The sequence below is a fragment of the Helicoverpa zea genome, chromosome 4, assembly GCF_022581195.2.
Source record: "Helicoverpa zea isolate HzStark_Cry1AcR chromosome 4, ilHelZeax1.1, whole genome shotgun sequence".
Classification (NCBI taxonomy): Eukaryota; Metazoa; Arthropoda; class Insecta; order Lepidoptera; family Noctuidae; genus Helicoverpa; species Helicoverpa zea.
Window position 1 is genome coordinate 637,713 of NC_061455.1, and position 23,095 is coordinate 660,807.

Here is a 23,095-nt window from a genome sequence, read left to right on the forward strand (position 1 = left end):
TCACGCGCGACATTGCGGGATTCAGTGTGCCATACCTTGCGTCTCGCCCCGCACCTACGCGCGGGGGTGCGTGTTTCTCCGCATGTATGTGCGTGATCCGCATGAACGCGCGTGGATGCATTTTCAGTGTGTTGGACTATGCGTGTTTTCCATACAAACGGAGATATTTCCATACAACGGAAAAAAACGCATCCACGCACTACGCTGCATCATGCGGGGCAGTGTGATAATCGCCTTAATCAGCATTATTGTGTTAAAATTGGTTGTGTCACTGTATATTGTTATATTTATTTCGCTGATGAAAGACCTAATTATTAATTGTATATTGCATTGCTGTTGTGTAGTAAACAAGTGCAGTTCGCCCCAGTGATAAGATCCATTCCAAATGTTGATATTTTGTAGTTGAGACATTGTTGATTAGAAATGTAAGACTGAAATAAATTGATGACGTCAAAATCGTTGTTTTATATTTTTAATTCTCCGAAACTACTGAATTATCATCAACCCCCTGCGCCCTTCTCATTTTATTTGGGGTCGGCGTCGGCGTCGTATGTTTTCTTTTCAGTAAACTGCTTGAAAGAAAGTATGGCTGAGTGTACTTAAACATTTTCCCCAAATGTCCCCCAGCGATACAAAAGTGGGTTGTTGACCGTGGCTACAAAGAAAACTACCAAATTATTTTAATTTGTTTATTATACAAAAACTAAACAACAACAATCACTTAAAAATACATTCAAGAACCAACATTATATTTAAATAACATCTAAAATAGGACTTCTTATCCAAAAGTAAAATACTTACCAAACTTACCTTGTAAATGTTTATTCTAAACAAATCGCTTCATTGAACCTGTCTTCAAATATATTTTTTAATTTGAGCAAAAATTACAATCAGTCTTTAGGAGTTAGAATAGGCATGATGACAGTAATCAAAAATCATTAAAATAATATATTTATTAAATTAAACTTGAAGCTTGGAATATAAAACGCGCATTGTTTTCTTTGTTAATAATGTGATTAATATGTATTTTTATAAAATAAAATTACGAAATAAGGCAATCCGCCATGATATCTTGAACACCAATCAGAGCTCGTGACGTCATTTCTCAAAACAACTCGCGCGAAAGCGCGCGAACGTCACATTTCGTTATTGTGAACTTCCACTGCGATCTTTGTTTTTAATTAATTAATTGTTTATAACACGAGTTATGGAGCCCGGATTTATCAAGGCAAACAGCGCTAATTTGCTTAGAATTGATATCATAATGCTGGGAAAGTTTTTGGCATCAAATAAAGATTTTTGTTCAGCTGAATTTAGAAATGTTAAAACTTCCATGTAAGTATACTAGTTTAATTAAAAAACAATGAGAGATGAAACCTAACCTCGAAATAGTTATTTACATTATAAACTATGCTAGAATCTAGAGAACTATGTAATAACTTACATCAAAGTGATCTTCACAAAAAAAAAAGTTGTACCCTGGGCAATATATCCCTAGCGGTGTGCCTCAAGGCTCCCTTATGGCCCCATTGCTCTTCATCATCTATGTAAGCGACATCGACTCTTGCTTCCGCCATTCTAATCTTCTCTGCTTTGCAGACGATATGAAAATCTATTCGTCCATATCGTCAATAAAGGACGCTGAAGCACTTCAATCTGACTTATCAAGACTTGACACTTACTGTCAAACTAATAAACTGGACCTTAACCCTTCTAAATGCTCTATAGTCACCTTTAGTAGGAAACGCGCACCAATATTAGCCAACTACGAACTCAAAGGTCAAATACTGCCAAGATGTGATGGGGTGCGTGACCTTGGTGTCTATCACGATTCTAAGCTTTTATTTGACAGTCACATTGAACAAGTAGTTGCTAAAGCGTCAAAAGCCTTAGGATTTGTGATGAGAATATCCAAGTGCTTTAAAAAAGGTAAAACACTTAAAATTCTTTATTGTGCATTTGTAAGAAGTCACCTTGAGTATGCATCACAAATTTGGAACCCACGCTATGACAAATATATTGATCGCTTAGAGAGCATTCAGAAACGTTTTATAAGATTTTTATGTTATCGGCTCAATATACCATACAGGTCAGAGAATTATATAAATCAATGCAAAAAATTCCACCTTCAGTCACTTGTAAACCGACGCCGTTTAGCCGACTGTTCATTTCTACTCAAACTGCTGTCAAATGAAATTGACTGCCCTAATTTATTGCAAAAACTTAATTTCGCAGTTCCTCAAAAATCTGTTCGGTTTAACCCACCTATATCAGTCCCATTCTCATCTTCGAACTATAGGCAGAATACATATATGTTGCGAGCGAGCAAGGATTTTAACAAATTGTGTAAAGAGTACTCTTTTGACCCATTCAATACCAGGAGTGCTGTGGTTCGTAGGCAACTAAATCACGATTTTTTCAAAATTTAACCTTGTATTATGTAACTATAATTTTAATACCTCATAGACCAGCTGATTACCTAGCTTTAAGCGTGTTATTCCATTATTATCCGTGAAAACCTATAATTGGCTTTCTGTTTCTATATATGTTTACAACATTGTCTTGTATAGCCGTTGGTTTTCCAATAAGTAAATAAATAAATAAATAAATAAATATTGCTTTTGAATCTCGCCTTGCAAGTTTAAGCCACTTGTTTCGTATTTTTTTATTGTGAGGAACGTACACAAATAACTTATCAGGAGTTGTTTTGGATGTGTTCTTACACTGGGGGACCCCACAACACCTATGCACTTTCGAATTCATATTTAATAACACAAAAAACTTAATTATTGCACGAGCGTTGTTTACTTGCGTCTTGTAATTTCAGTCGTGACGTCACAAGTGACGACATGACACTGACAAGCGTTTTCGCGCCGGATTCAAAGTGGACAGAGAAAAATGCAATTATTTGATAAAAAAACTTCGCATTTTCTTAAAATTAATAATTTTTCATATAAAATAGACGTATACCTACATCATACAAAGGAATTTAAAAATTTGTCATCATGCCTATTCTACTGTCAAAAATATTTTTATGTTACCTAAAAACTTAAATTTATAGCGAAATTTGATATTTCTATGGTATTCCATGTCGAGCTGGTGTGAGGGTCCACAGGAGAGCTTCGTGCACGGCTTTGGGATTACGGAACCACGACCTCGCTGCTCCGAGCATTCTGAAAAATTTTCAAGTCACAAAAGCGACTTGTGATTTACAAGACCAGTAAAATAGATTTAGGCGGCCCGCCCACGTTAGGACTCTTTTCAGGACTAGAACTAGGAATTGTGCGTTGCACTACCACTAACATTACTTCTATTTTTATCGCTAATTTATTTATTTTTCCACGAAATCAATGTGGTCTAAAATTTAATTCTGGAGGGTAGCAATTAGGTAGCTACTCTGGGTGAAAAAAAAACAATACTTTGCGCCATTTCTTCACACTGGAAAAAGTGACAGCCATCAGCTCTTTAGATGTATTTCGAGAGGATCGGTGAGGAGTGACAGCGGTCCTGACGCAGTCTAATGTTATCCAAGTGCTACAAGGTAGGTAGTTACTTCGTGAGCGGTCTCGGCCACCAGTCGAGCTGTTCCCTGGTGAGAGCCAGTTCAGCTTGCAGTCTCGCCAGCAGCTCGCGCAGCTCGGCCAACTCGGCGCGCAAGGCCGTGGTCTGCTCGGCCGCCGCCGATACGCGGCTGTTCAGCTCCTCGCACTTGCGGGAACAGAGGGAACGGGCTCTGCGGAGGGATTAAGGGTTTAAATGGTAATAATAATATAGAGATGAATGATAACGAACAAAAATCTGGATTAAAAACCTACCACTACCATGTTGTGTATAAATGTGCGTACGTCACAAAAAAAAAGTTTATATATACTTAGTAGTGGGACAGAGAAAATGCCTGCTACAGAGCTGGCTACCCCAACAATGATTAGACAGAAGTTGATAGGTATTGAGGGTAACTCACTCCTCTTCTTGGGCGAGTCTGTCGCTAGTGGCCTGCAGTAGTATCTGCTTCTCGTCAGTCTCGCGGCGCAGTGCGGCCACTTCTGCCTCTGCGCTAGACAGCAGTTCCTCATGCTGAGCCAGTTCCTCTTCTAATATCGCCAGCTGTCATCGGGAATGTATAATCATAAGTTTACCATGAACACGAGGCCTTACTGAAGGTAGGTATATCTGAAGTGCTTTTGACTCCGAACAGCAGATACCTTCCTTATATACAACAGGATTCAATCGAAGGTACCTATTGTAGGCACATCAAGCGTATTTGAGAAAGCGGACATTAGAGAGTTGATTGATTAGTAGGATGTAGAACTATAGAACGCATGACATAAGTAAGAAAGGAAAAACAAGACATTATTTATTTCTTATTTCCAAGTACGTACCCTCGTTGTGGCATTGTCCCTGTCCCGCACAGTGTCAGCATGCGCGGCCCGCTCGCGCGCCAGCGCCTGCTCGCCGCGCGCGGCGGCCGCGCGGACACCCTCCAATTCGTTGCGGCAGTTACGCCAACCTACATGCAGAGGAATTTACACTTATAGGAATAAAAATACTGGAAACAATGAGGTCGAAAACTTATTTTTTTCTTCTGCAAAGATCGGTTACATTAAGCTTCCTCTTATCAGTCAAAAAGTTTGCCTTTTCAACCTTCGATTGCTAATAACGTCCTCGAGTAACATAGGTCTGGCCTACCATGAAATATTATACTAGATTGATGTCAACACACTCACCAATACTAATTTCAGAAGCTCGGTCTTCAGCAGCACAAACATCATCTTCTAACGCCCGCTTTTCCTAAACAACAAGGCCCATTTCATAAAACACAAGGCCCAAATATATTCCAAACCCTATATTTTCCTCTTCGTCATTAGTAAAAGAACTCACTCGTTCCAGTACAGATTTCTCCATCTCCTTGTCTCTGAGGAGCTGCTTGAGTCTCTCGAGCTCTCTCATCGCCATTCTGACCTTGGCGTTATCAGAATCCAGTAAAGACTTCAGCGTGGAGACCTGGATGCGTAGGCGCTCCGAGTAAGACACCTGTTTGCAAGGTCAAAAATATCCACTTCATTTAAAACCAGTTGTTTGCTAAAGAAACTTGTAAACAGGTATACCTATTGATCTATAGCTGAAATTTTCCTCGTACCCTGAAGGACCTTAGGAGTAGTTGTCAAAAAAAAAAAAACAGTTCCCAGATAAAATCTTTCTTATACACAAGTTGTTATTTTTTATCAATAGGCTATATACCTAATGCATCAGCAGAAATAATAAAGGTTAAAGGCTAAAGGAATATATAAACTTCCGCTTGTCGTCATAAGTAGGTACCTAAGTTTTAATTAATGGGCATGTTGACTAAAAAATATTTCTCAAACAAATGCTTCTAGAGATAAACCTATCAAACTGACCTGCGTTTCTAAGGTTTTGCGCAGACACCTCACGTCCTCCCGGCGTCGCCTCCAAGCAGCCACCACCATGAACCGGCAGACCCTCGCCGCAGCCAGCTCCTCAGTGGCGCTGTGCACTGGAGACTCCACCACCCCCAGACCATTCTTCCTGCACAATTGGACCATTTTCTTTGTTAGTTTTTTATCAGTAGGTACTGTTATTGTTTTTGTCGGTATTCCCACTTTTGTGTAGTGCTTCATGTGTCTCGTGAATCGTGAATAAATGTAATGTTGTTACAATTTAAATCAACTGAATCTGATTTGCGTTTTTGTAAGAATTTGTCTGGCAAATGTCCAAACTGCATAATAGTTTGTATTTTTTCAGGTTTACAACGCATCGATAACTAACAATATAATATTTTTATTTCACTAGCTTCTGCCAGCGGTTTCACCCGCATCCCGTGGGAACTACTTCCCGTACCGGGATAAAAAGCCTATAGCCTTCCTCGATAAATGGGCTATCTAACACTGAAAGAAATTTTCAAATCGGACCAGTAGTTCCTGAGATTAGCGCGTTCAAACAAACAAACAAACTCTTCAGCTTTATAATATTAGTATAGATATGATGTACCAGCATTGTTACGGATTAACCTCTGAGTAAGGAATTTTGTTCGCCATGGGATTAACATTGATCACAATTTCCCCTTCCTAAAAGAGCCTTTCCTTTTTATAAGTTTGTTCCCTTTCCGAAGTACCTCCGCATTCTCTGTTCACTACAAAGGAAAATATGTCAACTCCTCACGAATTTTCACCTGTTAATCAGAATCCTCTTAGTAGGCGTCAGGTCTTCCATGGAGGCAGCCTTGGTCTTCGCGACCGGTCTGACAGGCGTCTCCTGGTTGGCATACGCGTCGAGACAGCTACGGATCCTGGCGAGGTTGGGGCTGGGCGCGCACCACTTGGCTGTGAACTTGTTCACGGGAGCTGAGAACAGCTGCTTCTTGGGGTGAGCTGGTTGGAGGCGGCTGTGGCAGAAATAAAAGTCCAAAGGTTTATTAGACATAAAATTAAAATATACTTAAGTCAAGATTTAAATATAAGCCAGAAATAAAAGTCCAAAGGTCATTTAAAGAAAAAGAAGAAGTAAGATTTGTTTTGTGAAAGAGGAGATGAGTTGAGTCAGGACAGTGTGAATTTTTCATACTGCCTACATGTGAAAGTTTGTGGGTTTGGATGTTTTTACATAATGACCCTGAATTTGACCGTGACCGTGTCAATGACGGTTGAAGGAAATGAGCTGAAATTTGGAACACGTAGATTGCGATTCCACTTGGAATATAGGATCATTTTTATGATGGTGCGGAATTGCCAGGTAGAAGCTAGTTTTTTCATAACATTAATAATATTAAAGCTCAAGGCGTTCTTCCAGTAACTGCCATAGAAAACACGGTTCTTCCAGAGATTTCAAATGAGAGACCATTTTATTTAAAGGGAGATCCCACTAATTCTTCTTTTCCTACCTACGTCATACCAGGTCATTGTTTAGTTAGAGTTTCCAAAATGACTAACGACCAAGGAAAAATGTGTAGTTTATTTATGTTTTACATAAACGTCGCGTAGTTTCCCATTTTCAATAGTTATTTGTGACGTAAAACAAACAAAACGATCTGTGACGCTGAAGTGCGTCATCGAGAGGAAATTGAAATAAATAAAATTACTAGTTTTAGTAAATGTTGCTGTCTAGTCTCCTTCCTCCAGTTTGATTTTTACTTGGGTGCTAATACTCTTGCATCGTTTGCTTACAAGGATATTATAGGTAAGAATGCTCTTTTCTAGACATACGTTTTATTATACTGCTGAAGGTTATTTGCTTGAACGATATGTCAGAAACTAATGATCTGATTTAGGAAATTCTTTCAGTGTAAGACAGCCCAAGGAAGACCGCTGACGGTAGTTTAAAATTATTCGCAATGATAGTTTGATTGATAGATACAACTCAAAGAAACTCGATACATACCAACAAAATCCCTTAACTAGGTCAGTTTATTGGTTAGGTGCTTTATGCTTAGGTATTAACGGTTCACGTATTGATATTGTTTCATTGAACCGGGAGCGTATTGTAAATATGGGTTTATCCCAAGCGAGCAGACAGCGAGGCGGCGCCTGACCTATCTTTCAATAACAATGTCATCGTGTGCACAATACTACGCAACGAACTATCCATACTTCTACGAAAATATATAACTTAGGGATTCGGGTGGTGGAGGAGGGTCAATAAGTGGAAATCCTCAGTTTATTCTCAGGTGGTCTCACCTAGACAGAACACCTACATATGTGCTGTAGCGGATATCATGTAACTATCAAAAAATAACCATCTGCCAAATCAGTGTAATTTATTATTTGATGTCAAAGCGATGCTATATTTTCGCAACAAGTTTACTGCGGCGCACTTTACTATTAGGGAAGTTTTGCATTGAATGAGTAGTGCCTATTAATAAGATATTAATTTCTATAGTTCGGCCATTCAGAGAATGCGTTCCTGACACGTCGCGATTGAACTGACGACGTAACTTTGCAATGGCGTTGCAGTTACGATAAAAATATTTTTGCTGGTTGTTTACCGTTTTAACAATTGAGGAGCATTAAAACAACATTATTATATCAATAATCAATGAATGTTATAATTTTGTGCCAAACTGAGTGTCAAATAACTTGATAAACAATATTTTTCTAAATCTATACTGCGCTATTACAAGGTTATGTCAGCGGTTTATATTTTGTAGTGCTGTGCTAAAAATAACAGGCAAGTATCGTAATCTGTTCTTATACAGTTATAATATAAAATAATACGTTTTGATTTTCTTTTTAAGAATTGGAAAATAATGGACTATAAGACTTAATTATAACGTTTATGAAATATAAAAATAAAACTATGACCAAACCGCATTTTTATACTTAGATTAAAAATGGTAACCCCAAATGGCGTTATGGGCCGCCATTTTGTGACGCTAAAACAGTCGTCCGTTGTCGTTTCGTGCGCATAGACCACGTTTTTCAAGTGTTTTCGATCTGTTTTTATTTGATTACCCGGCTTTTGTTAGACCGAGATATCAGGATTGATTCTGTTATTGATAATAATATAATTATACATGTAGGCGAAGATGATGATGAAGACACCACCTCCTCAAGCAAATCGGAGTCTGATTAATATTCTGTTCGCACATTCAATTCAATGTACTTGTAACAAAGAATAAATAAAACAATTTTATTATATGAATATTACCTTTTTTTGGTTTCCACTTAAATAACTAAAATATAAAACAAATGATTCCGCCAATTTAAAACGAAAATAATCTTAAAATAATGCGGCGGTTCATTTTGAAGGAACGGTAACGAACTCAGTGTTATGTTGTGCCCATCACTAGTCGTGACTAACTGATAGGTGTCAGGAACGCATTCTCTGAACGGCCGAAGTATAAGAAATGATAACGTTTGTTGAATGGGTTTTACCCACCACTTAGCTGAACATCTGCTCAGCATCCAAGTGACTCATATTTGTTTAGATGAGCTAATTAAATATTACGAGTGTAGTAGACAGCGCGGCGGTCGTTCATGAATCTAACTTCTAACGAGATACTGTGAGGTCACAATAGGACATTATATAAACTTTAGTAGTTGAGTTAAGATTTGAAACTTGCATAAGGTATGTTGGATCTATTTATAAGAATAGCATATACCCATGACTGCTAAGTTTGTATGTACGTTTTGTATGTTTTGTGGAAGGCTATAAATAAAGTCGTAGGCAGGATTTTTCAAAAGTTGATGTTGCTTTTATTGCCAAGGGACTTACCAACCGTGACGACATCAAAGGTCTTGCAAGGTGGATAGGTGTGCCTGTTTTGTATAGGGTAAAGGAAGACTTTACCACAGTAAAGTCATTACTACGTCATAGCTAAATTAAATAAGTACAAAACTCCTTAACGAAATTCTAGATAACTATATTTTACCTCGTAGCAGTCGTAGCCACGTAGCTAACTAACTACGAAAAAAAATACGCTACACAAAACTTTTCTTTTAGCTAGAGTGCCTACAATACTTAACGAATACAAACTCACGCGGGTGGTGTCTGCAAATTGTGCCGTTCCCTCGACAATTCCCGTTCCGATATGTCGCCGGCGCCGGCCCGGGCGACTGGCGACGCGCTCCGAGGCACCTTGACTAATTGTTCCGGCATTACGTAGATTAAACAGCAGTAATCCAACAATCTAATTTATGTAGAAGTTTAACTTTTTTTCAAAAGCAATGTTAGGTGGAGAAGCGATCAAATTGTAATGACAGTTCGGTGACATAGATTCGAGAATGATTTTGAAATTTGTTGTTTTGTTTTTCTTTGTGTTATACAGTCGCAATGTGGTGTTGTTTTAGAAAAAAGTTTGTAAATACTCCTTGCTGAATAGAGGTGCCATTATGCCTACGCTAGCGTAGCGCTACGAACATTAGAAGCTACGTGAACTCTCCTGCTACGCCGACGCTTTTTAACTGCGCTTTAATTCAAAATTGTGCCAATTTCGTAGCATTTTAAATTGCTTTTATATGGCACTGGTGTTTCACCCAAGTTGTATTGCCTCATTTTATTTCTGCCTCTGTATTCATGCATTACTTTAAATCGATGCTACAGCTACATGTCAGCATGTAAGTTACAAAATTTTTGAATGAAATCTTATAAACTTTGAAATATTGACAACCCTTTATTAAAATATCACTCCAATTCACTAGCTTAATACTTACATTCCATACAGCAAACAGTTGAACAACTCAACCATATCTTGATAACCTAACGCAGTACTTACAAGGTTATTAACAACGCTAAATGATGGAGTAAGGGTGCAGGGGTGAGCGTGTGGCGACAGGGTAGCCGGGTCGCTGCCGGCGCCGGCCAACGTGTCGCCTGCGTGACGCACGGGGCGAGGAACTTCGAACTACAGGTGTTTTTTAATGTATTAGGTAGGTAGGTACTTATGAGTAGCTTTTGTAGTATTAGTTCTCGGAATTTGTGAAGTTTTTCTATTATTATTGTCATGTGTCATGTAGGTACTACTAATTTTGTTATAAACTGTATGGTTATTTGATAGATCAAGATGTTTATTAAGGTACACATACTTTTTTCCAATTTAAAGCCGATGATGAAACCTACGAAAAACTTTTCATCTTTTCTCTCACAGAATGCGTAACGAAAAGCATTTATGAGTCATTGGCTGAATTTTGCAGATACCTACTGAGTGAGTGCAAATGCTTATGTATTTTCTATATATTCTTAGAGGTCAGATCAGAAGTGGTACTTGAAAATGAATAAGGCACGTCTATAAACATTTAACCTGGTAAGGTTTATTTCTTACAAAGGATTTAGCAAAAGCCAACTTTGAATAGCAAATACAATATCAATAATTAATTATAAGATCACGATGTGACATCTTCAACGTCCGTCATCCTTCTATCCGTCATAATTTCTTCTTCTATACCAGCCCGGTCAGGCCAGGTTGGTAGCAAGGAGGATTCATATCTAACACGGCCGTTCCTGACCCTGCGGCGTCCTCGCCCGCAGTATTATTCGCCTCTTCAGCATCAGATCAACTCCCCATAAGCTGATCACCGACATGTTGCTCATGATCTGAAACATGTTAAGCAAGGTATAAGTAATTGACTCGTAGTAGTCGTTTTTGTGTATAAGTCTGAAGCATGTAATATGTTGAGAAAAGGAAGGGTAACAAAAAAAAGGTTTCCATATTTACTTCTACTTGTATGTAAATCATACTATGGGCGCAAGTGTGCACTCAAGCACCCACAGGCAAAGGTATATTGAAAGGTGTTATGGTAGTAACCAGCTTCAGACTAAACACGAATAAAACGAGTGCATCGTGAATGACAGAATCCGGACTTCCATCACTCGCCATACACCGCCAGATGACAGAGGCTCCCAGTTTGCATGTCATTTTACGCATTCATAGCATAGGCACGCATTTAAGCTATAGGTTGCATACTATGACGACGTGAAACAGAGACAGAGGCTCCCAGTTTGCATGTCATTACACACGCTCATAGCATAGGCACGCATTTAAGCTATAGGTTGCATACTATGACGACGTGAAACAGAGACACATACCGTCGTATGTTCTCCCAGTGGTCTAAACAATAGTCCCACTCAGAAACAGAGACCCATGCCGTCGCATGTTCTCGATGACAGAGGCTCCCAGTTTGCTTGTCATTACACACGCTCATAGCATAGGCACGCGTTTAAGCTATAGGTAGCATACTATGAAGACGTGGAACAGAGACCCATACCGTCGTATGTTCTCTCAGCGGCCTCCAAAGTAACACCGCCACGGTATAAAGAGAGACCCGTACATTCATACGTTCTCAAAGTGGTCTAGACAACTAGCACCACCAGTATAGAAAACCAAAGAACCGTAATCTCGTACGGTATGGTAGGGTATGTCAAAGTCAAAATCAAAGTAAATCAAGTAAAATAACAGTCAGGTCAAAATCAGTCATTGAAAGTAGACCAATTAGACTAACACTTTTTCACATCAAAATTCATGCATCCTTTCACGGCACGCACACAGAGACTCATGTACATTCGAACGTCTTCAAAGTCCTTGTCCTTGTCAAATTGCCTCGCAGCTCTCAAAGAAAGCTGAGGAGGTGTCCACCTGCTTCGTTACAGCGGAAGTAGTGGCGTTCTAATAAACTTTTGTAAGAGGCACCAAGATACAAACGGCCAGCAAGATTGGCACACTGCAACGCAGGCAGCAACATTGGCACGCTCCGATACAGGCAACAACATTAGCACGCCGCAACACAGCCAGCTAATATAGGCTGGCCATATTAGCCGAAGAACCGATAACCGTTGGGGTAAACGAGTTCTAGAGTGGAGACCACGACTCGGCAAACGTAGTGTAGGGCGTCCTCAGGCACGGTGGAGTGATGACTTGCCCAAGGCGACTGGCAGGAGCTGGATGCGAGCAGCCGAAAATCGATCTCAGTGGTATGCATTTGGAGAGGCCTATGTCCAGCAGTGGACTGCTATAGGCTGATGATGATGAACACAGCCAGCAGCACTGGGACGTTGTTATCAGCAGCATTGGCACAAGAACATTGCTCACTGCAACGCAGCCTCGTGTATCTCTGTCCTGCTTATTACACGTCTTCGTGTACAATTCTGTGAACAAACATTCAAGCACAGTATAGGTACATTTCGCTCGGCCACTGCTGACCATTCGTTTGAAGGATCTAAGTTTTCAAAGAAATAAATTGACTAAATTATAACTTTCGACACACAAAATCAAAATAGTGATCCAGTTAATCTCCGAAATATCATCATGACTAATCATGTGCCAACAAAGCTCATAATACAACTGCCATTACGTTATGGTTACATTTAGCTCATGCTACTTCTTTTTTTTCTACAGTACAATACTTTTAAGCAAACATAAGTGATCAACGGTTGAAATTGACGTATACAGTGTTAATCATCTTTTATGAATGGAAAAGGTCACGATGGTGATTCTATTGACGTTGCCACCTTACGACACCATGACGACCACAAACAAGGAACTAGCCAGCAATATTGGGCCGCGCTGTGGGCCGCGCCGACACGGCCATCCTGCGCTTTACACGTCCTCGTGTAAGTGCGCTGATCGCCTGAATGCATGATATACCAGGCATACTATCCACTCGCTCTCATCACTCGAGCAATGTCGCGCGATGTCCCGACCGGCGGCACTCCGCACAGCATGCAGCAATAGAGCAAGCGCAAGAAGTGTGAAACTTCAGCACATACGTCGTCAAATTATGTGCTCCTCACGTAGTAAATCTCGTTGTGTTTTCTGGTTTCAGTTTATCTCCGATATCTGTAGTTAGAAGGTTAAGGAAGTAGGCTTTGGGCTAGATTCAGGCATCTGAGTGTTTATAGTTCGGCCATTCAGAGAATGCGTTCCTGACACGTCGCGATTGAACTGACGACGTAACTACATTCATTGATTATTGATATAATAATGTTGTTTTAATGCTCCTCAATTGTTAAAACGGTAAACAACCAGCAAAAATATTTTTATCGTAACTGCAACGCCATTGCAAAGTTACGTCGTCAGTTCAATCGCGACGTGTCAGGAACGCATTCTCTGAATGGCCGAACTATAAACATTTAATTGACGAACTCTCATGCATTATTAGTAAGGAGTATAAGTAAACATAATCATTTTATTAAAAAAGCGAAAACTAAGCTGTACCTAATTGTTAGTCAGGCTTGCAGATTGTTAAGAATCATTGCATTCTAGGAGTATTCATTTCAATTAATACGTTCCACTAAACAAATCTTACATTAACGCTGCCTTCCATGCCTAAGCTATCAGTCCTCTAGACCTTCCAGGGATTTTCCAGGGAGACATCAGAGCAAGAGTATTATAAACATGAAACAGGACTATTCTCGGTCGCCGCGATGCCAACGCAAAGGCCTTACTCGGGCATATTCCGAGTCACTCCTTAATTCAACGTAGGTACAGCAAAACATAATCTTAAGTAGATTTATGAGATTAAATGTTCATAAAGTAAAAACTCGTAACAATTAGTTAGTTATAATGTACTGGATGTGAGACCTATACATTTGCTAGAAAATTAAGCTCCCAATTTCAATATTCCAGTATTCGCGCAACTTAGTGAACACTTCTACTAAGGCCATTGACATTTTCCTTTGACAACTATAATCTGTGGCTAAATGGTGAAGAACTAGTAAAGCTAAATTGTGAGCTTCCTAGCAAGTGATGTCGTGTGAGTGTGTGAGCGTGTGACTGCGAGTGTATGATTGTGACTGTGTACTGAGAAGGAGTACACCACAATCAGAAGTCTGACGCACAATTTGAAGTATACTCAGTCAGTGTACGTTATAAATAATAGGTAAGCTATTGCTCAAAGCTGGTAAGCAATTGGCTAAAACAACGTAGTTATACAATGGTAGGAGCAAACTGATATTTCTGTGTTTAGTAGAAAGTGACATAAATGGGGTAGTATATGAAGCCAGTTCATTGAGCTCTGTCTAGTCTAGCTTGCATGCAAGTAAGAACATTTAGTTAAATGTGATAAGCCAAAACATTTCAAAAGCAGATAGAAGATGTATTTCTTTGCTTCTACTATTTAGCCATCATTATTGCAGTTTTCACTGTCATGCAAACACTTTTGTAAACTTCAAAACATAGGTTTTGTATTAAAATCTAAAATTAATAGAGTATTTCAGGCGCATTTCGAGAATCGAACCCGAGTCGTCGCGCACTGCAGACCAATAAACCAATAAAAGGATTTACCATAGTTGCGTATGACTTAATTTCTTAATTATTTATAACAGATAAGATACATAAGAACTGGATTGATCTCACCAGGCATTATCACTCCATGCTTCTTGTAATATCTCTGCAAACAAACATCATGCATGACTCATGTTTGGTCGCGCTAAGCCTTTGCGCGTATAATAACAGCAAGGAGTCACACTATGTGCTAGCTATCGGCTGGCAGTGCTCGTGGACACGAAAAGAATGAGGTGGATATTTGCTAGGACCGTGGTCGGCCCTACTGCTAGTGGTCTCCTTCCACACGAAGCATATGAGCGGCCTCGCGATAGCTTGAAGAGCTGTTTCATTCGAAAAACAGGATGCGTGTTCCCAGCATGTGGTATTATTCTCGCCACAAAACGAATTATCACATGAAACAGAATAATAAGTCAATTAATTCTAATGCAATCACGTAAATACAACATGACATGTCACCATAGCAACCGCTCAAGACTTGTTATTTTAAAATGTATGTCAATTTCCACTATTTCTTTATGATTTATCGAAGAATGAAGAACTCCACGTCGATACTATTCTCTCAGCTAACTGAACACAAAATCTTCATTGTGCAATTACTCTTCAAAATTATTTTTAGTGTTACAAGTCATATATCACACTGAACATTCAAATAGTTTTAACAATTGGTAATCTAAGGCTTCACTTTTATGTAGTAGTCTGCCGACGTGATGAAAAGTAGCGACATGATGTACAGCACTTCTTTCTCAACGCTAGGCTTATTTATACCTCATACTACAACAAGATATATTCCTGAGTTTTAGAGGTAGATGCACTATCCGCACCATTGATAATCTAAACATCGGATAGATGATGGTCATAAATGTGTAACTTGTGACTTCAACATGGCTGTTCATGGTCATTTCCTTCGATATTCGATATTCTGTGTAAGAAATCGAAATGTTTGAAAAGAAATCCAAGGGGTTAACACTAAAGCACTAATCTGCTATTGTAAGGAATCTCCATAATATCGCTCTGATAGAGTTCCAGCTGGTGGACAGTCTTCAGTGTTTCCAGGATCCGATCGCTCTTTGTTTTACAAACAAGCTATAGTGGCTGTCACTTTTCTTCTCGCAATTTTTATCCATGACTCGTATTGCGTGACCAATTCATCCGCATGTCCTGGGCTTCTGAGTACTAGTATGTTGTAGGATATTACACCCAGCGCATGAGGAGCATTCATATTGTCGCAGCGCGATTCGTGAGGTCATAACTGTTTCGTCGTTTTTCGCGAAAATGCCCTCGAATGTAAGAAATAAGACTTACTTACAGTTGACGTGAAATTTCATGAATAAAATAAATAATTATTGGATTCAGATGGCAAAGGGTAAAGTACGCGTGGCGATCCCACTTCTGATCTTAGAGGTCAGATCAGAAGTGGTACTTGAAAATGAATAAGGCACGTCTATAAACATTTAACCTGGTAAGGTTTATTTCTTACAAAGGATTTAGCAAAAGCCAACTTTGAATAGCAAATACAATATCAATAATTAATTATAAGATCACGATGTGACATCTTCAACGTCCGTCATCCTTCTATCCGTCATAATTTCTTCTTCTATACCAGCCCGGTCAGGCCAGGTTGGTAGCAAGGAGGATTCATATCTAACAATATATATATAAATGAAACCCGCTTTCCGTTGTCACGACAACATGAAAACGTCTTGACCGATTTGGCTGAAAATTAGAGGGGAGGTAACTTAGACCCGGAAGAATGTTTTAGGATAGGTTTTTGTCACCATACGGGACGCGGCGCGGGTGAAACCGCGGGCGAAAGCTAGTATTTTATAAAAAAGGAGGTTTTGCCTTTCGGATTGAGGCAGCTTCTCAGAAATCATTTAAAATAAATTGTGCTTCTAGTATTTCACACGCACGACTATTCAAAAAGTGCAACATTAAAAGCCTAACCTCCCGCATTTAGATGCCACGTCATGGAATTGCGTAAATATTAAATAATACAAGTTACAGGGGCTCAAACGGAGGGTTGGTATAATTTAGCGTTTGGCTGTGCGGCGCGGCGCGGCGTCGCCCGGCCGCGGCGCCGCACGCAACGCGGCGCGTCTGCCCGCCGCCAGCGCTGACTCATTACTGAATGTTTTGTTTGTAACTTTACTTATCTACATATTCGTAGGGTAGTTACACATTGAATGAAGAAATTAATTGGTAAGGCTGTATGATATGTCGTTTGATAATGTCTAAGAAGGTAATTAAAGGGTAAACGAATTAATTTAGCTCGGATCCAGTTCCTTAGTTTATTGATCAAATAATTCATGGAAGCTTGTAAAGAATGTATTAACTAACGTAAAATAAACGTAATATGTAAGTAAAGCCTTTCTATGGTAGTAAAGATGACGCACGCTGTACGTAGGTCAGGGAAGGCTACGGCGTAGCGCTACGACTGCTGCGTAGTAATTTAACAATCCCTTTTGGAATGTTATCTTTGTACTTTTTTTATAGTGATGAAAGTCTACTACTTATGGTAAGCTAGAATTTGATCAATGCACTTCAAGATAGTGTACCTCGTTTTAATATTTACCGTAGGTACTTTTATCCGAGTTCCAACTAAGTTTATTTGTTAAACTTTTTACTAAGGTTCTATTCCCACCCGCAAGATTCGTCAAGTTCTTGTCAGATCGAATAACAGACCTCTTTTGTGTATGATAATGTTAAATATTATATAATTAGAGTATTTTTAAGGCACCTATCTTTTTAAATCACAATAGGCCCTTAATCATTAAACATTACTGTATGAAGCACTCAGTACGCAATATTTTCTAAGCCCTTCAAACCAAAGTATCTAAGTTACCATTTAGTCCATACTCTATTTCCCAGCTTTTTATGTACTTCTAAAATTCATGAATGTGCTCTCTCACGTAAAATGCGTAACGCCAGCGTGAGTCATCGGCTGAAATACTGGAACTTCAGTAATTGAGACGCACCCCCTCCCCTGTCCCGCCCTGTACTACGCACCATTCAGACCTTTGGTGAGTCACACTTGAGCCCCGGACAAAATTGGGCTCGAACCGTATCGTTCCTTACATAATGAATGGTTGACTCATCTGTAGCAGGCTTTTCTAATTTTATTTTAAACATATTTAGCCCGCGACTTCATCTGTATTCCGACACGTCCCCCACAATAACAAAATAGTTCACCTAAATAAATATAATATTAAACTTACGAATAGTTTTTTGGGAAAATAAAAATCAGAGTGTTTTTGGGATTTGCCTACTTTTCATGCTTCTTGCAGTCTTGCTTCTTCTTGCTAAAACATTTTTCTGTATTGGACAATTTTTAAATGAAACAAACTTCTTACTATCTCGTAGTTTTTAATGCTTGGTTGGAATAAAAGGCTCATAAAAATAATGTTGAAGATTATTTACTGAATTTTGACCGAAACAAGGAAGCAAAATTAAAACTTACTCGGATTATTTATTTTTCTAATACCAACTGGCGATTACTTCAAGTACCTAAACAAGTAATACTATATTAATTAATTCATCTCCATAGAGCGCAATCCTTTTAATTTGCGCGGGAACAGTCCACCACAGATAACCTAAGCCATTAGCTGTCAGTGCAAGTGAGAATAGTATCACCGCTATTTCGTTCTCCTTCCCACTCACAAAATAAAGTTCAGAATTCACCATACGCATGCGCCATGTCCGCATACGTCACACGGCCGCCATGTGACAGTTGGCGGCCAATCGCCGGCAGTCGTTGCTAGTGTGATGTCGGGACCTCACGCACACCACTAAGATTTATCATTAGAGTTTTTGACGTTCACTAACCGGAGTAGTGTTACTTCACTACGATACGTTTGATACCTGAATATTTTTTACTTAATTAATTAACCGTAGTTATCAAAATTAGTGCCGCGCTTTAACAATACAGTGCTAGTTCGCGACATAATCTGTGACAATTCTTGGAACTACACGTCGAGACAAGAGACCTTGATAACTAGTTACTTGGACGAGCGAGAGCGAAGAAACAGTTCACAGTTATTATTATAGGATCATTCATGCTGGAGGTACGTCTATAGTTTACAATTTGTGAAGTACATCGTGTGTGTTTTCGAATCAGTCGATCGGTATTAAGTTAAAAAGTGAGGTTTAGTGCGTTCAAAGTTCATGAAAGTACACTCTGAAAGTGGGAAGTGTAATGTTATAAAACGAAACGAGTTATGACGAAGTTAATATAAATGTGCGTTTTGATATTGTCGCGTGCGGAAGGACCGCTGTGAGGTGTCCGCGGCCGCGGCCTATTCGTACAGTGCCATGGACATCGGCGGAGGTAAACTGTGTACGACATGCATGTAATAAGCCATACATTTTTGTTTCTGGCGACCCGTCACTGCACTTAGTTGTTTGCACTTATAACGTTTTAAAAGCAAAGGAATCAGGTCATACAGCCTAGTCTGGTCGATTTCGGTGCATTTTCAGCCAGTACTTGTTGAAGCTTCTCAATGTTCTATTTAGCTGGGTGGTTGAGTGTATGTTCTATTTATACCCTAAAAGCTGGCTGCACACTGTGGAAAATGTGTAAAATCTGCTTTCGATGTGTACGTTTAGTTGTTTCTGTTGTATTTTAATTGTATCATTACGTACATTCAATCTCTTCTATGCATCTTCATACTGCCTTAGTGCCTTTATATCTTTTGTTCATACTTCTCTTGTTCTATTTATAGCTACAAAGTTTCGTTGACTCCTATAGAAACATATACCTACAGCTATATTTATTTACATTACTATTACACTAGTTTACAAAATCAAACTTTTTGCCTGTTGCCGTGGATTTAATAGCTGGTAACGTTCACTTATGTTTAGTTTTTATTAATTCTACCCGAAAAAAAATTTTTGTAGCTCGACTTTACTTGTTATTGACTTTCTCATTTCTGAAAATTTTTTAGTCGCTTAATTACGTATTTTATTGTGTTTATACAAATATGTGAAGTTTTTACAACATGAGTAGTTCAAGGAGACGTTGTTTAAATAACCCAAACCATGTTTGTTACTTATGTGGAGAATATGTGTTTGAGATGTGTAGAAATTTCATATCAGAGACGCTTAAAAATACTTATTTTTATATTTTGGAATGTTGTTGGATAAAAATGATAAATGTTGGACTCCTGATTGTGTTTGTAAATCGTGCGTTGAATGCATAAGATTATGGTACAAGTGGTAAAAGAAGTTCTTTTAAACTGAAAACACCAACTATTTGGAAAAGATCGAAAAATCATCTCGACGACTGTTACTTTTGTAGCGTGAACATAAACAGCTTAAACACCAAAAATCGAGCTAAATGGCAAAACCGAAGTAGTACATGTGTTCAGCGTCCAGTGCAGCATTTACCTGAACTTTCAGAGAATAAAAATTATATCGAATTTTGAAAAATTATAATGAAAATTATGTTGAACTTGTCAAAGACCTGCTTTTACAATTAAAAGATATGGGATGCAATATGAGCATAAAACTTCACTTCCTCTTCAGTCATCTGGACAGATTTCCGTAAAATTTAAGAGATATGAGCGAAGAGCAGGGGGAGCGTATGCATCAAGATTTACGTGTCATGGAAGAACGTTATCAGGGTTTCTGGGATGCAAATATGATGTCTAACTATTGCTGGTCTCTGATACACCATTTCCCAAAGTCTACACATAAGAGAAGAGCTTTAAAGCGAAGTTTTTAGGGACTTAACAATTAATATAATTTTTAAACAAATATTCTTTAAGGTAAATACACGTTTTTTCTCTTTAAACCGCACTTAGCTGAAACTCAAAAACTAGAGCTGATAAAAAAAATCTACTAATAGTTTTAAATATGGTTAAATATGAGTAGTCAACAACAGCTTAAAAAATCCTGGCAACAAATGTACTGTAAACTAGTGTTATCTGTGGTCATAATCTCCGAGTAGGGACACGAAAAAAGTATCGATGCTTTGTGGTATCGAGTACATTCCAGTTCGATACCGATACTTTTGTACTCGATACTTTGCATTCGATACTTTTACTCAATAAGTACTTTTTCCCAGGTATCGTATCGAATGAAGAATTTAATTTAACAGCGCTTTCTAGCTCACTACTACTTATAAGCTACTACTTATCGGCACAGGTTTCGCCACTTTCAGTAGATCCCTTAAAACAATGGGAAGATATGAAAGTAGTATTCCCAAAATTATATAAATTGGCACGAGAATATATATCAATCCCTGCGACGTCAGTACCTTCAGAACAATTATTTTCTAAAGCAGGAAGTACCATCACAAAAATTCGAAACCGCTTATCTCCAAAAAGGCTCAACAAACTTCTATTTTTAAGTGACTCTACGGAGGAGGAATGGGATCTTTAATCTACTACTCGGGTGAAACTGTGGGACACTGCTAGTTTTTAGTATACCTCAAATAACTTAATATTGTTTCCTTTTGCTACATTTTCGATTTGTTTCATTCATTCCATTTTACATTTTTCTATTATTCTATTAAAGTGTACCAATACCATTTGTTTTTTATGTCCTGCTGAACTGAAGTAAAACTGACATTATTTACTGACTGATATTGACCAAGCAAATTTTGATCTAAAAAAGTACTCGATACCTTGAAGTATCGATACTTTTGTTTCGATACTTTAATGAGTACGATACTTTGTTATCGATTCTACTCATGAGTACGATATCGATACTTTTGCTTCGATACCGTGTCCCTATCTCCGAGAACAAGCCAAATAGCGAACATAGACATTATTATGCTCAAAAGTACCTAATGTTTAAAATGTTACGGAATTAATTATAATATTTAATGTTGTTTTTTATGAATCTAATAAGAATTTTCTTGGATCGACTTTACGATGTCGACTGTCATAGGTACGTTTCTTCTAATGAATTGTCCATTGATTTGATGTGGAAAAGGTTTCCTAATGAAGTCAAGTTCCGTGATATTCAATATTACAGAAAACGATGAATAAATAATAAAATGTTAAACGGCGATATTTTTTATTCAGAACAAAATACTTGCGGCCAGTTTGACATTACAAATTCCGAACGACTTTATAATCTGTGCTTCAATGTGTTACACGAAACCCGATAATTCAAAATCTTACCTTCTAATTTGTAATTTGTTAATTTTATCCAAGTTTTTGAAATTGTGAAGGAGAAAGTATTAATTAATTATACGAATAGTCATAGCGAGGTTATATCCATAAGATTATTGTTTTCAATACTGCCGTAGACTGCCAACTACCAAAGTAAAAAGCGTAATACTTGTTTGCATAAACAAATGAAGATCAGAGTCTAAAGGTAAGAAAATTATTTATCAGATCAAAATATGCAGGCAATTAATTAAACTTCGACACATAAAGTATAAAACGTGAAATGTTGTGCATGTCATATTTTGTAGTACCTTGAGCAAAGTTTTATGTTCAATCCAAAATATTATGTTGACTTCTGTAAAGTATCACATAAAACAAAAGAAATTGAAGCTCCAACAGTGAACCTTGTGTGTGTTTATTACTCTATAATGCAAAAACTACTTGTGAATGGATTTTGATTTATTCTCCAATGCAGGTGAAACCGAAGTAGTCAGAAGCCAGTGAGTCTGACAAGAATGCTAGAAAGTCCAATCTTACCTAGGGGTATTGGGTTACCCGGGAAACTGGCTTGAGGAAGTCAGATATTTAGTCGCTAGTAGTAGAATACTACCCAGCAGCATCCAGTTAGGCTGAAGGCGACCCCAACATAGTTGGGAAAAGGCCAGGCAGATGATGATGAGCAGAAACCTCCAGGTGGAAGCTAGTTTATGCATAAAAATGTGAGAGTGATGCTTGTTTTCACTTGGTTCTATGACCTCATTCATCAGAAATGTTGAACCCACATGATGTTTCATGCAAAATATTATAATTATGCACATTATGATAAGCAAAGTATTCATAGAAGCCCTATTTTTATAGTTTTTGAAAAGAAACTTTTAGTTTTATTATATTTACCGACTCCAGTCATTTCAACCAACAAAAAAATTGCAAAAGTATGTATCACAATATTTTATGGATTTTGCTTTAAAATAATTCTCTACCTTTATGGTCCTCTGTATTTATTAAGGTTCATGTTCAAAATGTAGCTCGCAAATCTTTGTCATCCTTGGCCGTCACTGTGACTGTGCTCGATAAACACTTCCTATTGTGTGTTCACTTCTGTAACCACTTTCGCCTCAACATATTCATCATTCATCTCTATAATCGTCCCTACTGTAAAATAAGGGTAGTATTTAATTTAAATTAGGATTAGTTTCTTTGCCGCTATCTCGTTTGATAGCCCAATAACATGGACCCTTTCTAAAACAGAACC

The 23,095-nt window shown here is 38.3% G+C and overlaps 2 protein-coding genes across 8 annotated transcripts in view; one reads left to right on the forward strand and one right to left on the reverse strand.

The window, feature by feature from the left end:
- Positions 1-675: 675 nt before the first annotated feature.
- On the reverse strand, positions 676-9,929 carry LOC124630131 (paramyosin). Its single transcript, XM_047163867.1, has 10 exons — positions 9,491-9,929; positions 6,188-6,400; positions 5,397-5,544; positions 4,879-5,031; positions 4,725-4,788; positions 4,380-4,507; positions 3,962-4,104; positions 3,554-3,733; positions 3,014-3,173; positions 676-911 (listed from the first exon to the last, which is right to left on the reverse strand). The coding sequence occupies exons 1-9, from the start codon at positions 9,607-9,609 to the stop codon at positions 3,077-3,079; spliced, it is 1,245 nt and encodes a 414-aa protein (XP_047019823.1). The 5' UTR covers positions 9,610-9,929; the 3' UTR covers positions 676-911; positions 3,014-3,076.
- An 8,532-nt stretch (positions 9,930-18,461) lies between these two features.
- The window catches only part of LOC124630118 (transcription factor p65), a 58,660-nt gene continuing 54,026 nt past the window's right edge, over positions 18,462-23,095 (forward strand). For 2 of the 7 annotated variants that reach the window (XM_047163850.1, XM_047163851.1), the window contains exon 1: positions 18,465-19,055. In XM_047163850.1, coding sequence (XP_047019806.1) covers positions 19,040-19,055 — 16 coding nt within the window. In that variant the 5' untranslated portion in view covers positions 18,465-19,039. Of the gene's footprint in view, positions 19,065-21,827; positions 22,052-23,095 lie in introns of those variants that run through there. The other 5 variants (XR_006984381.1, XR_006984382.1, XM_047163853.1 and 2 more) reach the window with 5 other exon arrangements.

Coding starts and splice junctions, on each gene's coding strand:
- LOC124630131 (XM_047163867.1), bottom strand. CDS start 9,609: ATGCCGGAACAATTAGTCAAGGTGCCTCGGAGCGCGTCGCCAGTCGCC. Junction 4,508..4,724: donor AGCTTCTGAAATTAGTATTG/GTGAGTGTGTTG, acceptor CTCTGCATGTAG/GTTGGCGTAACTGCCGCAAC. Junction 3,734..3,961: donor AGACTCGCCCAAGAAGAGGA/GTGAGTTACCCT, acceptor ATCCCTCCGCAG/AGCCCGTTCCCTCTGTTCCC.